This window comes from Physella acuta, unplaced genomic scaffold (assembly GCF_028476545.2).
Source record: "Physella acuta isolate Inbredline_101_S28 unplaced genomic scaffold, ASM2847654v3 ptg001113l, whole genome shotgun sequence".
NCBI lineage: Eukaryota > Metazoa > Mollusca > Gastropoda > Physidae > Physella > Physella acuta.
In genome coordinates, this window is record NW_026732630.1 from 37,145 (window position 1) to 49,623 (window position 12,479).

General features: G+C 37.0%; 1 protein-coding gene across 1 annotated transcript; it reads right to left on the reverse strand.

Annotated features, from left to right (window-relative positions):
* Positions 1-4,606: 4,606 nt before the first annotated feature.
* On the reverse strand, positions 4,607-11,498 carry LOC131955901 (actin-3). The gene is made up of 4 exons (XM_059320209.1): positions 11,248-11,498; positions 7,419-7,642; positions 6,615-6,715; positions 4,607-5,884 (listed from the first exon to the last, which is right to left on the reverse strand). The coding sequence occupies exons 1-4, from the start codon at positions 11,371-11,373 to the stop codon at positions 5,205-5,207; spliced, it is 1,131 nt and encodes a 376-aa protein (XP_059176192.1). The 5' UTR covers positions 11,374-11,498; the 3' UTR covers positions 4,607-5,204.
* Between the last annotated feature and the right edge of the window lie 981 nt (positions 11,499-12,479).

Genomic DNA, 12,479 nt, shown 5'->3' on the forward strand with positions numbered 1-12,479 from the left:
AGTCTAAAAGCTGCTTATGGGACCGGAAGTTGAAGTTCTATTGATGAAACCGGAAGTGTAAGGTTTCCTGGCGGAACAGAAAGTGTGAGGCCCCGTTGTTAGAAACGTAAGGGTAAGGTCTTTAGTTGAAACTTTAAGTACAAATCACGCTGATGGAATGGGCATTCTACTAAGAGGGGCGTGGAACCAGAAGTTTAAGGCAAAGGCGTTGCGACCCTTCCCGGCGCCGGGGGACAAACTTTCGATTTGCAACCTCCCCTCAAGATTTCGATTTGCACCCCCCACGCCCCCCCCCCCGCCCCTCAAACGTATGATTTGCACCCCCCTCAAACTTTCGATTTGCACCCCCTCTCAAGCTTTCAATTTATTTTTCCAACCCATTTTGGCGCCCCCTAAGGTCGGCGCCCCCCCCCCCCCTCGCTACGCCTCTGGTTTAGGGTCTACTATTGGAACCGGAAGTAAAAGTCTGCTCAAGAAACCAGATATGTATGTTCTGATGTAGGTTCCAGGGGGTCAAGGTTTGCATTTGAAACCGAAAGTGTCAGCCTCGCAGAGGGAAGCCGGAAGTGTAAGGCCCGTTCGCGGAACCGGAAGTGTAAGAAAACGAAAGAGTCCAGGCCAGGCAAGATGTTGGCATAGCTGATTTTAAAAATGTTCAGCTGTGTCGTATGTTGCCAATTTTGGACTCGTGAATTCAGCTCATCATTCATCGGCTTGAAAGCCCATCTAAGGACCAGGGAAAGCCCATCGGCAGCCCAAAGATGTTTATATGTTTATAACCTATCTACAGCTCATGGCTTTTAAAAGCCCATTTAAGGACCAAGGATATTGAAAGCCCATCTAAGGACCAGGGATACTGAAAGCCTATTGGCGGCCTAATGATATTTAGAGCCCATCTATAGCTCATGGATATTAAAAGACCATCTAAGGACCAGGGATATTGAAAGCCAATTTACAACTAAAGAAATTGAAAGCCCATCGATAGTCCATGGGTATTTTTAGCTCAGCGACATTCGATTGTTATGGAAAGCCAATCATTCTAATGTGAAAGGGACCCATCATCTTCTTTATATGAACAGTTAATCATTTCATGTTTGTATGAACAGAAAATAATTTAATGTTTACATGAACAGATAATCATTTGATGTTTATATGAACAGATCATCCTTTGATGTTTAAATAAACAGATTATCATTTGATGTTTATGATACTCTCATTATCTCTTGTGTATTCGGCTCGTATAACTCTATGCTATAAATGTTAATTAAACCCATGTTTACTTTAAGTTTCAGTTAATCAAAGTTCCATTATCACATGTTTAATTAAACCTTCGTTATCCCTGTTGTTAATTAAAAGACCGTCACCATCGTTAAAGAAATGCACATCACTCCAATTTAATGGAAAACCCATCACATAATTTTTTTTTAATATTATCCTGTATTGATACTGGTGAGTGCTTGTTCGCAAAGCACCATTATGACATATATTAAATAAATGCACGGCGTCATTTTGGGCAATCATTTAAACTGTAATTAAACACTTTGTAAATTATAGTCTAAATATAGAAAATGCTTACAATTATTGATATGACCTTTAATTAATCATTTGCTTCCCATTAATTTTAACGTTCCTTCACTAAATCAAAAATAGTTAAGGTTCTGCAGAGCTTGAAAACCGCGCAGGAAATTTGAGTAGAATGGACTAAAATCTATAATTTTCAAAACTTGTCTTAGCTAAAGTAGTTAAAATCAAACTATTTTCCCGATTGTGCTCAAGACGCATGGGGCAGATGAAGTAGAGTTCATCTGTTTAAACTACCTCGGCATACAAAGGGATAATGTGGTCAGCACTATCCCCAGCCGCCATTGTTTTCCTAACTTGTGTTAGGCACCCATCTGTCCCTGGGTGGACTCCGGGAAGTTCTACTGATAGAACCCGGATTCGAACCTGAGACTTTCGGGTTAGCAGTCTAGCGCCCTACCGCTATGTCCTATATCTACAGTTTTCTACACTTGTCTTAGGTTAAGTTAAACTGTATTTCAGACATATGTACAATGTTCTATTGCACTCGATACTCCAGCCATATGCGAATCACAATATGGCCTACAGTATGACACCAAATCTCGTAATCTAAACAGGCATCCCTACGGTTAAACATTAGCCCAGACATCTTTACCTATTTGAAGGTTTATCTTTTCCCGTGGTTCCAATCGAGATTTAACCAAAATAAAAGGGCTGACCGCTGTAATCCTACCCGAAATCACTACCCAACGAAAACACTTCTGCAAATTGTACCGTTTCTTTTTCTTTCGTCCATATCTTTAAAGAGGGGGGCTAGGGATTCGATAAAAACGGTGTCTTTATACCACGCAAAAACAGAGTTTCTCTTTGGCCTGTAGTTTTTTTTTTTACCACGCCAAAATTGGGCGGACGGCAAGTGGACTTCGATTTTTTTTTTCTCCCTGGCATCTTTTTACTTTCAGCACGTGCTTCTGCTTAGCTACCATCCTCCAATGATCGATGACCTTTTGAACACGTGATTTGTCCAGGACGAGAAGGGAAAAAAAACGTACCAGATAGAGCCTGCTTCCTGCATGGAGAAACCGAAAGTAGGGCACGTTTGTTCGTTAACCTTTTGTTGATTTTGAATACAATCTTCTTGTCTTTGATAAGGGTAATTGAATATTTTTAAAAAGGTATGTATGTATAGTAAGCAAAGTTCCTCTTCAGGCCTAGCGATCCTTTTGGGTAGATGAAGTAGAGTTAACGTATCTTGACCTTGATATACGAAGGAATGGTGTGATCAGTGCTATCCCTAACCGTTTTTACTTTGCCCAGCGTAAGCCAGGTACCCATCAGAGCTGAGTGGACTCAGTGATGTCTTATAGTCACAAGTCCGATCCGAGATCCGAATTCGAGACCTTCGGGATGGCAGCCGAACGCCCTACCATTCGACCACCTTGTCCCATCAATAACATACATAGAAAGTTAAATTTAAATTAATTAAACAATCTGCTTTGTTTTTAATTTTATTTCTTGTGTGATAAAGCCATTCAGTTGTTATTATGTTTGGATATTGTTTCATTTAGTTTGAGTTTAGGAGAAGACATGAATGAAACTTTGTATGATGCAAAAGGGAACTTGTTTGTTTTTGTTCAAAGGCTAATTTAGTGGTAAGGACAGCTTTTTGAAAAGTACAGAATACATTAATTATATTATTTATCCCAAATCTTCGTTCAGTTCAACCGCCAATCTCAATATTAATACGTCTATCCAACCATCGTCAATCCATCCCTCCAATCATCCACTCATCAATTCCACACATTTACCCATACATCTATACGTCGAACCATCTCATTTTTCTACCATCACCTATCCACCCAGTTCCATCCATTTATCCAACCATCCATTTGTTATCCTAGCCACCCACCACCAACACCCCAACCCCCCACCCACCCCCGCTTTCCATCTAATACAAAATAGCTATAGATCCCCCCTTCCCCCACTCGTAAGAGAATCGCAAATAAATTCTGATTTGACAGGAAGCGGCGTTTGATCGAATGGATATAGATAGCTTATGAGAAAATCTGACAACTGCTATAGGATGGCGCCCGGGGGGAGGGGAGGGGAGTACATGAGAGGGGGGGGGAAGAGTCAGGCCACAGCCATCAGCTAATTACATCATATCTAGTCCATGTAACGGGGTTTTTAAGACTGTCTCGGTCACAGGTTTCGTCTTTCCTGACCAGTCCATACTGGGATAAGATGGATTCTGGCGTTTGGATGTGGATAGGGGTTGAGGTGTGGCCTGAGGTCATATATCCATCAAATATGCTGAGTTTATCCAGGGTTTTTTTAATTACAGAACCCATCAGACTGGTGTTCCGGCAATTATTTTTGTCGTCATATCTTGCTCGTAAAATATTGTTTTAATAAAGCTGTGGGTTAAGTAATCGTTGAATCAAGCATTCTAACCCACCCCACCACCAACTTAATGAAACTTTGCATTATTTAGGTCAGAGCTATCATTTAAGTAGGTCAGGACTATCCATAAAGTAGGTCACGACTTATCTTTTTAAAAAATGTTAAAATAGTGGGGGGGTTTTAATATTGAGTTTCACAAAACTCACACTTTAAAAAATGTTGTTTTTTTTTCAATAAATATTTAACAACAGGTTTATCCTATCAGATCACTTTGACTACAACAACAGTAAATCTATCGTTGTCTTTTCATGTACGCGGTTGTCAGTTTTCATCCAAGCCTCGACGGGACACAACTCTCCATCTTAAATAAATTACCTAGTTACGTTCCATAGACTACCGTAGTTAATAACATAATATTCGCATTTTTACTTTTTATTTTTAAAAATTAATAATGGTTATTCAAATTTTTAAAAAATGCTATTTTTAATGCTTTTTTTTTATCTTGGGTTTTTTTTTAATTTGAAAATAACATTACATGTATCTTACGTTGCATTTCTTAAACACTCACCTCCCCCCCCCCCCCTTTCACCTCCATCACATACTTCCGTGCCTGAAATTTCAGGCAAGATTTACGAACAACTAATATGCTAAAAATCGTGGAAAAAACAACTAAATGCATTAATAAAGTTTTTCAGTTTTGCTTTTATTACTTGTTCAGCAACATGTCAATAAATATATGTGTTAGCTTCAGTATAAAACCCGATACAAAAATCTAACCAAACCATGTTTTCTTTTTACAGTACGCAACAATGTACAGAGTCAGTGAAAGAAAATAAACCAAAACGCGCTCAAGAAATACTCTCCAATTTGTCACGTGAACAGGCTATTTTTAGACAGTAAGAAGAAAGTATTTCTACGGGCGTTATTGTTTTTCTTTTCTCAATTGGATAAGAAGTTAAAGTTTGACTTTAGTATGACTTTAATTTGAGTTGTAACAATAAATGATTTGATATTATTACTTGAAAATATGTTTAAATATTTTTACATCTTTTTGTTACTGTGTCGAAATTTTAAAATTAATAGTTATTTAATTATTAGGCTAATGAAATATTTTTGCATCACTAGCATTTTTTTTATTAAATTATAATGCTTTCGTGTTGGTTGGTTACAAACATAGTCGGCATTCTGTTATTTCTTTGTTGTTTTATTTTACTGTTCTTCTTGTGTTTATTCTCGTAGTAAATCAGACTATTTTTTCTCAACTATCACAATGTGGCTATTTAAAAGCATTTTCTGTGGACGATGGATGGACCCGACTCGTCGTATTCCTGCTTGGAGATCCACATCTGTTGGAAGGTGGACAGAGAAGCCAAGATGGAGCCTCCGATCCAGACGGAGTATTTCCTCTCAGGGGGAGCAATCACTTTAATCTTCATGGTCGCGGGGGCGAGAGAGGTTATCTCCTTCTGCATGCGGTCGGCGATGCCTGGGTACATGGTGGTGCCGCCTGACAGAACGGTGTTGGCGTAGAGGTCCTTACGAATGTCCACGTCACACTTCATGATGGAGTTGTAGGTGGTCTCGTGGATACCGACGGTCTCCATTCCCAGGAAGTTTGGCTGGAACAAAGCCTCGGGGCACCGGAAACGCTCGTTGCCAATGGTGATGACCTGCCCGTCGGGAAGCTCGTAGCTTTTTTCCAAGGAGGAAGAAGAGGACGCGGTCTGCATCTCGTTGTCGAAGTCCAGCGCGACGTAGCAGAGTTTCTCCTTGATGTCGCGGACGATCTCCCTCTCGGCGGTGGTGGTGAAGGTGTAGCCGCGCTCGGTGAGGATCTTCATCAGGTAGTCCGTCAGGTCGCGTCCGGCAAGGTCCAGCCTCATGATGGCGTGGGGGAGGGCGTAGCCTTCGTAGATGGGCACGGTGTGGGAGACGCCGTCGCCGGAGTCCAGGACAATACCTGTGGAGGGATAAGCACACAGTTAAAACCTAATCCAACAATAACTGTGTTGGGATAAGCTCACAGTTAAAACCTAATCCAACAATACATGGGTTAGGATTGACGCACAGTTTTAATGGACTGATATATTAACTGAGTTCAAGCGCAAAGTTTAAATGTAGATTTTTAAAAATAGCTTAACTAAAGTAATAAAAAAAACACACTTCTTAATTAAGTTAATTGTGTTCTTATTATCTTTGGTGATATTTCAATTTTATTTTTTAAACACTTGTTTATATTTGTCTGTTTTTTTTTTTCTTTACTTTTGTGTGCCACACTTGATTTTAAAGGAAATGAGCAATAGTTTTCAGCTATTCCAGTTTTTAGTACTGTGCTGAATTATGTTCAGGATAATTATACCTAATCGAGGTCTACTTCAAAGCACGGTTACAGCTTAAGGTAAAATTTAAGTTTACAGTTTGGTTAGGACAAAAAATAGGTCTTATAATGCTGTATTATTTAAAAATATTGCTGAGTGTTTGTTTTTAGATTTATTTCTTTTTAAATCAACAAAATCTTACCGCAAAACAAATACCGTTTTATAAAATTAAAAATATCAATTTTTTTATGAACTACTATCAAAAATTGTTGGAACAGAGGAGACTAAAATGAAATGAACTTTTGAATAGCTTATGTAAATACGTCTGTAATTGTGTTTTAAAATACAGTAGAGATACGATAAAATCATTACCAGTGGTACGACCAGAGGCATAGAGGGACAGGACTGCCTGAATGGACACGTACATGGCTGGGCAGTTGAAGGTCTCAAACATGATCTGGGTCATTTTTTCTCTGTGGATCATCACAATGATGAACACGTTAAAAATAATTACATCATAAACATTTGCTTTTGTTTTAAACGAAATCTTCTGGGATGACTATCTTTTTTTCCACGTTTGTGCAGATGACTCATGGGACATATGAAGTAGAGTTAATCTTTTTCAGAGACCTCGGCATATGAAGAGATAATGTGGTCAGCACTATACCCAGACGCCTTTGTTTCTTTAACGTGAGTAAGGTACGCATCAGAGCTGTGTGGACTAAGGGGCATTCTATTGACTTAAACCCCGATTCAAACTTGAGAATATCGGGTTAGCAGTCTAGCTCTCTACCGCTAGGCCATGACTATAGAAAAACGTATTGTTTGGTACTCTTGTTTCAGATTTGTATACCTCACACTTTTCTATCTATTCGTATTTTTATAGAAACTACCCTTAGCCATGATCTAAATCTTAGTCAATATACTAATCTAGCCCTAATTGAAGTTCTAGCCATTACCAAAAGTGTAACAAAATTATAATCGTAATTCCAGCCACACTTATTTCAACGTAATCAATTTAAAACCCATACTTTAACCATACCACAATGCCAAGTTTACTGCAAGTCTTCTGCCTAACTCAAACCCTAACCCTAATCCAAACCATAACCGTAATGCTTTACCTATTTTTAACGCAACGGACGGTGACACCGAATGTCTAGAAACTAGGTCTCTCACCTGTTGGCTTTGGGGTTGAGTGGAGCCTCAGTGAGAAGAACAGGGTGTTCCTCAGGGGCAACTCTCAGCTCATTGTAGAAGGTGTGGTGCCAGATTTTCTCCATGTCATCCCAGTTGGTGACAATACCGTGCTCAATGGGGTATTTCAGTGTCAGGATACCTCTCTTGGACTGGGCCTCGTCTCCAACATAGCTGTCTTTCTGTCCCATACCAACCATCACACCCTGGGGAAAAGAGTAGTTTTTGGTAAAGCAATGTATGTAGGTTATGTCGTTAAAAGGGGTAGTGGGAATTTTTCATTGTAGTTGTGTTATATAGGGTAAGTAGTTGTGTTTATATAGGGTAACTAGTTGTGTTATATAGAGCAGTGGCGTAGGCAGGGGGGTGGGGGGTTAAGGGGGGTCACAACCCCCCCCCCCCATAGACCCCTCGGTATATATATAAAAATTATGAGGGGGGGGGGCAAATCGAAAGTTTGAGGGGGGGGGTGCAAATCGAAAGTTTGAGGGGGGGGGGTGCAAATCGAAAGTTCGTCCCCGGGTAAAAATTGGAACCCCCCTCCCTTGAGACGATCCTGGCTACGCCACTGATATAGAGTCAGTAGTTGTGTTACATAGAGTAAGTAGCTGGCTTATATAGGGTTAGTAGTTGTGCTATATAAAGTAGCTGTTTTATATATGGTAAGTAGCTGTGCTATATATGGTATTGGTGGCGGTACAGAGCAATACTATATTACTTCTCCTTCGTTTGTTTAACCCAAGTATTTTGCTAAAGTTGAAGTTTTAAATGCAGGATAGATATTACGCAGAAAGTGTAATTTTGTTTGTATTGTATGTGTTATATGTTTGCGTTGTATGGGGTGAATATGTGTGGTAGAGAGCAATGTTATGCTACTTTAATTAATGATGTTCTGTTTAGAATCATTTTTATGAATAAATTAACACAACCGCATAACAGGGATTTTTTTTTTCTTTTTTACAAACTATACGGTTTATTATCGTGTCCGGTGAAGATATGACAATACATTTTATCTTTAAAACCGCCTTTTTGTGTTATCTTAGTTTTAGGGGCTGTCCAAGAGATATATATTTATAAAATATGGGCCTTTTTAAATGTTCTATACTGTTATATGGGGTAGATTGTAATAGGTCCTATGTTTTATTGAATAAAATGGTATTTTACCCTCTTAGAAACACATAGGCAGAGCATAAGTCGAGTCATATATAGAAATTAAAATTTACCTACTGGTATATAGAAAATGAGTAAAGACTCCTTTTTAGAATTCATGTAAAAAAAAAATTTATTTCTAGTCTAGAGGAGATTTTTACAAATTATTTCATTCCCTAAATTGTAGGGTATATTTCCGCTCTACATAACGATGCAACTACAAGTATTGTTCTAATTAATTATGTAAAGGTTTTGACAAGCTGTGAATAGCATTTGTTCTCTATAGCCACCATGTATCAAAATGTTAAATTTATAAATAAAGTATTAGTTGACATTCATTCATATAGTCCCGGATTACAATTAGACTAATTTTTTTTTATTATTATTATTTCAGTCACGATAATTGAACGAATTCTACATTGTAGGGGCGTACGAGGTTTTTTTCTCTTTATTTGTATTTCATTATGTCGCGATAATCAGACACTTGTCTATTAGATAAACAGGTCAGTACTTGCTACGCCCCCTCCATGGTACGCTTCAGTCAGGAGCCTTCCATATCACGAGTGTGTAAGATCCCATCGTAGTTATCGTTCCTGGCTGATAACACTGGATAGGGGAGTTAACCGGGAAAATATCTGGGCCTTTTTTTTTAACTGTGTGTTACACGCCTTCAGATGTGCTCAGAATGTGTGCTGTGTTTTATACTGAGTCGATTAATCAAAGATAGCATTTTGATGACTGTGTTATCTAAGTGGTTAATCATTTAACGGGGCAAAAAATTAGATAGGCTCTTTTTTTTTTCAAAAAATAAATATGTGATTATGTGTGACGTGACATATATATATATATACATATTTACATATATATACATAAATGTATATGTATATATATATATTTACATATATATATATACATATATACATATATGTATATATATATATATATATATATATATATATATATATATATATATATATATATATATATATATATATATATTTGTGTATATATATGTATATATACATAAATGTATAAATATATGTATATGTATATATATATATATTTACATATATATACATATATACATATATGTATATATATACATATATATATATACATATATATATATATATATATATATATATATATATATATATATATATATATATATATATATATATACATATTTGTGTATATATATGTATATATACATATATGTATAAATATATGTATATGTATATATATATGTATCTATATATATATGTATATGTATATATATATATGTATCTATATATATATGTATATGTATACATATACATACATATGTGGTTTATATATTGTGTATATATATATATATATATATATATATATATATATATATGTATGTATGTATATACATATATTTATACCGTTAAAGTTTTAAATCCACCAAGCACTAAAGACAAAAGCATTCATGGCCATATCTCTAACCATTATTGCTCAACAATTCCACTTCAATAAGCTTTAAATAAAAATGTTAATGTTGACAAAATCTTTTGTTGTGAAATATTTTTAAATGGTGTTAGAACAGTCTGGCTCTAGGAAAGCAATTAGCAGTGTTGTTTTATGCCTCTTTAAAGACAGTAACAGTTACACTAATACAACAGATTACACAATAGAAAACAGAGGAAGGGGCAATGTTGTTAAACGACTTAGAGTTGCGCTATGAGTGATATTAACTTAGTACTAGATCTGCATGTTGATGACACATACATAAGTGACTATCGACTAGCTATTAAATTAAGACATTTATTGTTTCACTCCATCTATGTTGTAAGCATGTTATCAATAATTATAAGAATGATCGAAACGTTAACAGATGCAGTGTTAATATTTCATCGTCTTTTGTTAGTTAGTTGGTACTAGATCTAGTAAGACTATTGATCTAGAGCAGTATTTCTTAGCCTGGGTTCGATCAAAACCCAGGGGTTCGGCGGAGGTCAAAACACACACCCGACTCATATGACTTACGATCATATGGTCAGTTCTATCATGGAACTATTTGAGTATTTCAAAGGGTTCGGTGAATTCCCCATATGAAACTGACGGGGTTCGGTACCCACATAATGGTTAAGAACCACTGGTCTGGACTATTAAAATAAGTTTTATAATTCTGCATTATTTAAAATTAGTACTGCGTGCATATATTTTGATTTTTTATTTAAAATCAACAACACCTTTTTATATTATTTGTCTTAATCTTCATTGTTGAGTCCACTCAGCTCTGATGGGTACCTAACTCACGTTAGGGTACTTGTAAAGGCGGATGGGCATAGTGCTGGCTACACTATCCCTTCATATGCCGAGGTCACCGAAACAACTGAACTCTACTTCACTTGCCCCATAGACCTTCAGGTTTTTAAGGAAACTTTACTTTTTTCATTGGTGTATCTATATAGATATCAAATCCTTTCTAAAACCCTAAGTGTATCCCAAACTTGATGGGGTGATATGACTAAGCCAATAGTTAATTTTTATTCGTATACAGTAGTTAAACCTGATCCCAACAGCTAAATTTCCTTTCTTGACTTAAAAGACATTTAAGATTTCATCTTCCCGCCTGGATTCGAACTCTGCATCTGAGCGTGAATGCAGTGTGTGCATATTAAAAACATCAACCAACCTGGTGTCTTGGGCGTCCCACGATGGAGGGGAACACGGCCCGGGGGGCGTCATCTCCGGCAAACCCAGCCTTGCACATACCGGAACCATTGTCAACAACCAAAGCTGCTACCTCGTCGTCACACATTGCTGATCTGCTAATTAACTAATTAATTAAACACTTTTTTTTTCTTCTTTTATTCTTATATCCGCAGGTGTTACGGAAAGGGCGACAAATCTAACACGAATACACTAGCTGCGATAAGTCTCGGCATTTATATGGGACCTTTGATACGCCGGTGCGAGAGGCGTTCGCAGAAGTGGGCGTATCCCTTGGCCTTATAAGGCAATGAATCGCATGTCCTTATAAGGATTCGGCTATTGTGTTTAAAACATTACCAAGCTATGTGCCGTAATTTGCTGTAGTGTGTATTAATAAAACTGACAAGGTAAATAAATGATGACGATCATATTGATGACGGATTTGTGTCCCTTGACTAAGCTGGCAGCATTACGTTGTCCATGTTTGTCTGCCCTTTGAAAAACTTATGTCACGTTTTACAATGTGCTGTCACAATCTACTTGTTAGACTGTTTCTTATATTTGCTAATGTAAAGCTATGTTTTGTAATGAAAAAATATGTAACAAAAGGTAATGATAGAATTTATAGAAAAGTAATGATACCAAATTATTATTTAGAGCCCAATATTATGTAACAAGATGGGAATATGAGACGGCATATCAATGTTAAAATGTATTAACGTGGTACAGAGCATAGTTTCAAGCCTGCTGTTTTCATATCGCTTTTTCCAAAAAACTAAAAATAACAGCAAAATTACTGGGTTTTTTAATAGTGTATAGAATTGTTTGACATAACTGAATATTCACGTTCTTTCATCCAATTTAACAATTTAATAATTGTCACTGATCAAGACTCAAATCCCAAGTTTGTGTCAGCAGGACGCCACTGAGTCCACCCAGCTCTAATGGGTACCAGACTCACGTTAGGGGAAGTAAAAGTGCGTAGGCATAATGCTGACCACACTATCCTTTCATATGCCGAATTCACTCAAATGGTGAACTGATTCGAAAAGGTAATTTACTTTACTTGGGCTGATAAAGACGCTACCCTTGGTTTTCTATAAAGTGATGGAATTTACCTGTCGTTTAAAAAATGTCCAGACAGGTTGGAGTGTATCATATTAATGTAGCTCTCGTGAGAGTGCCTGAATTTGTTGTATAATGCGAGGGAAG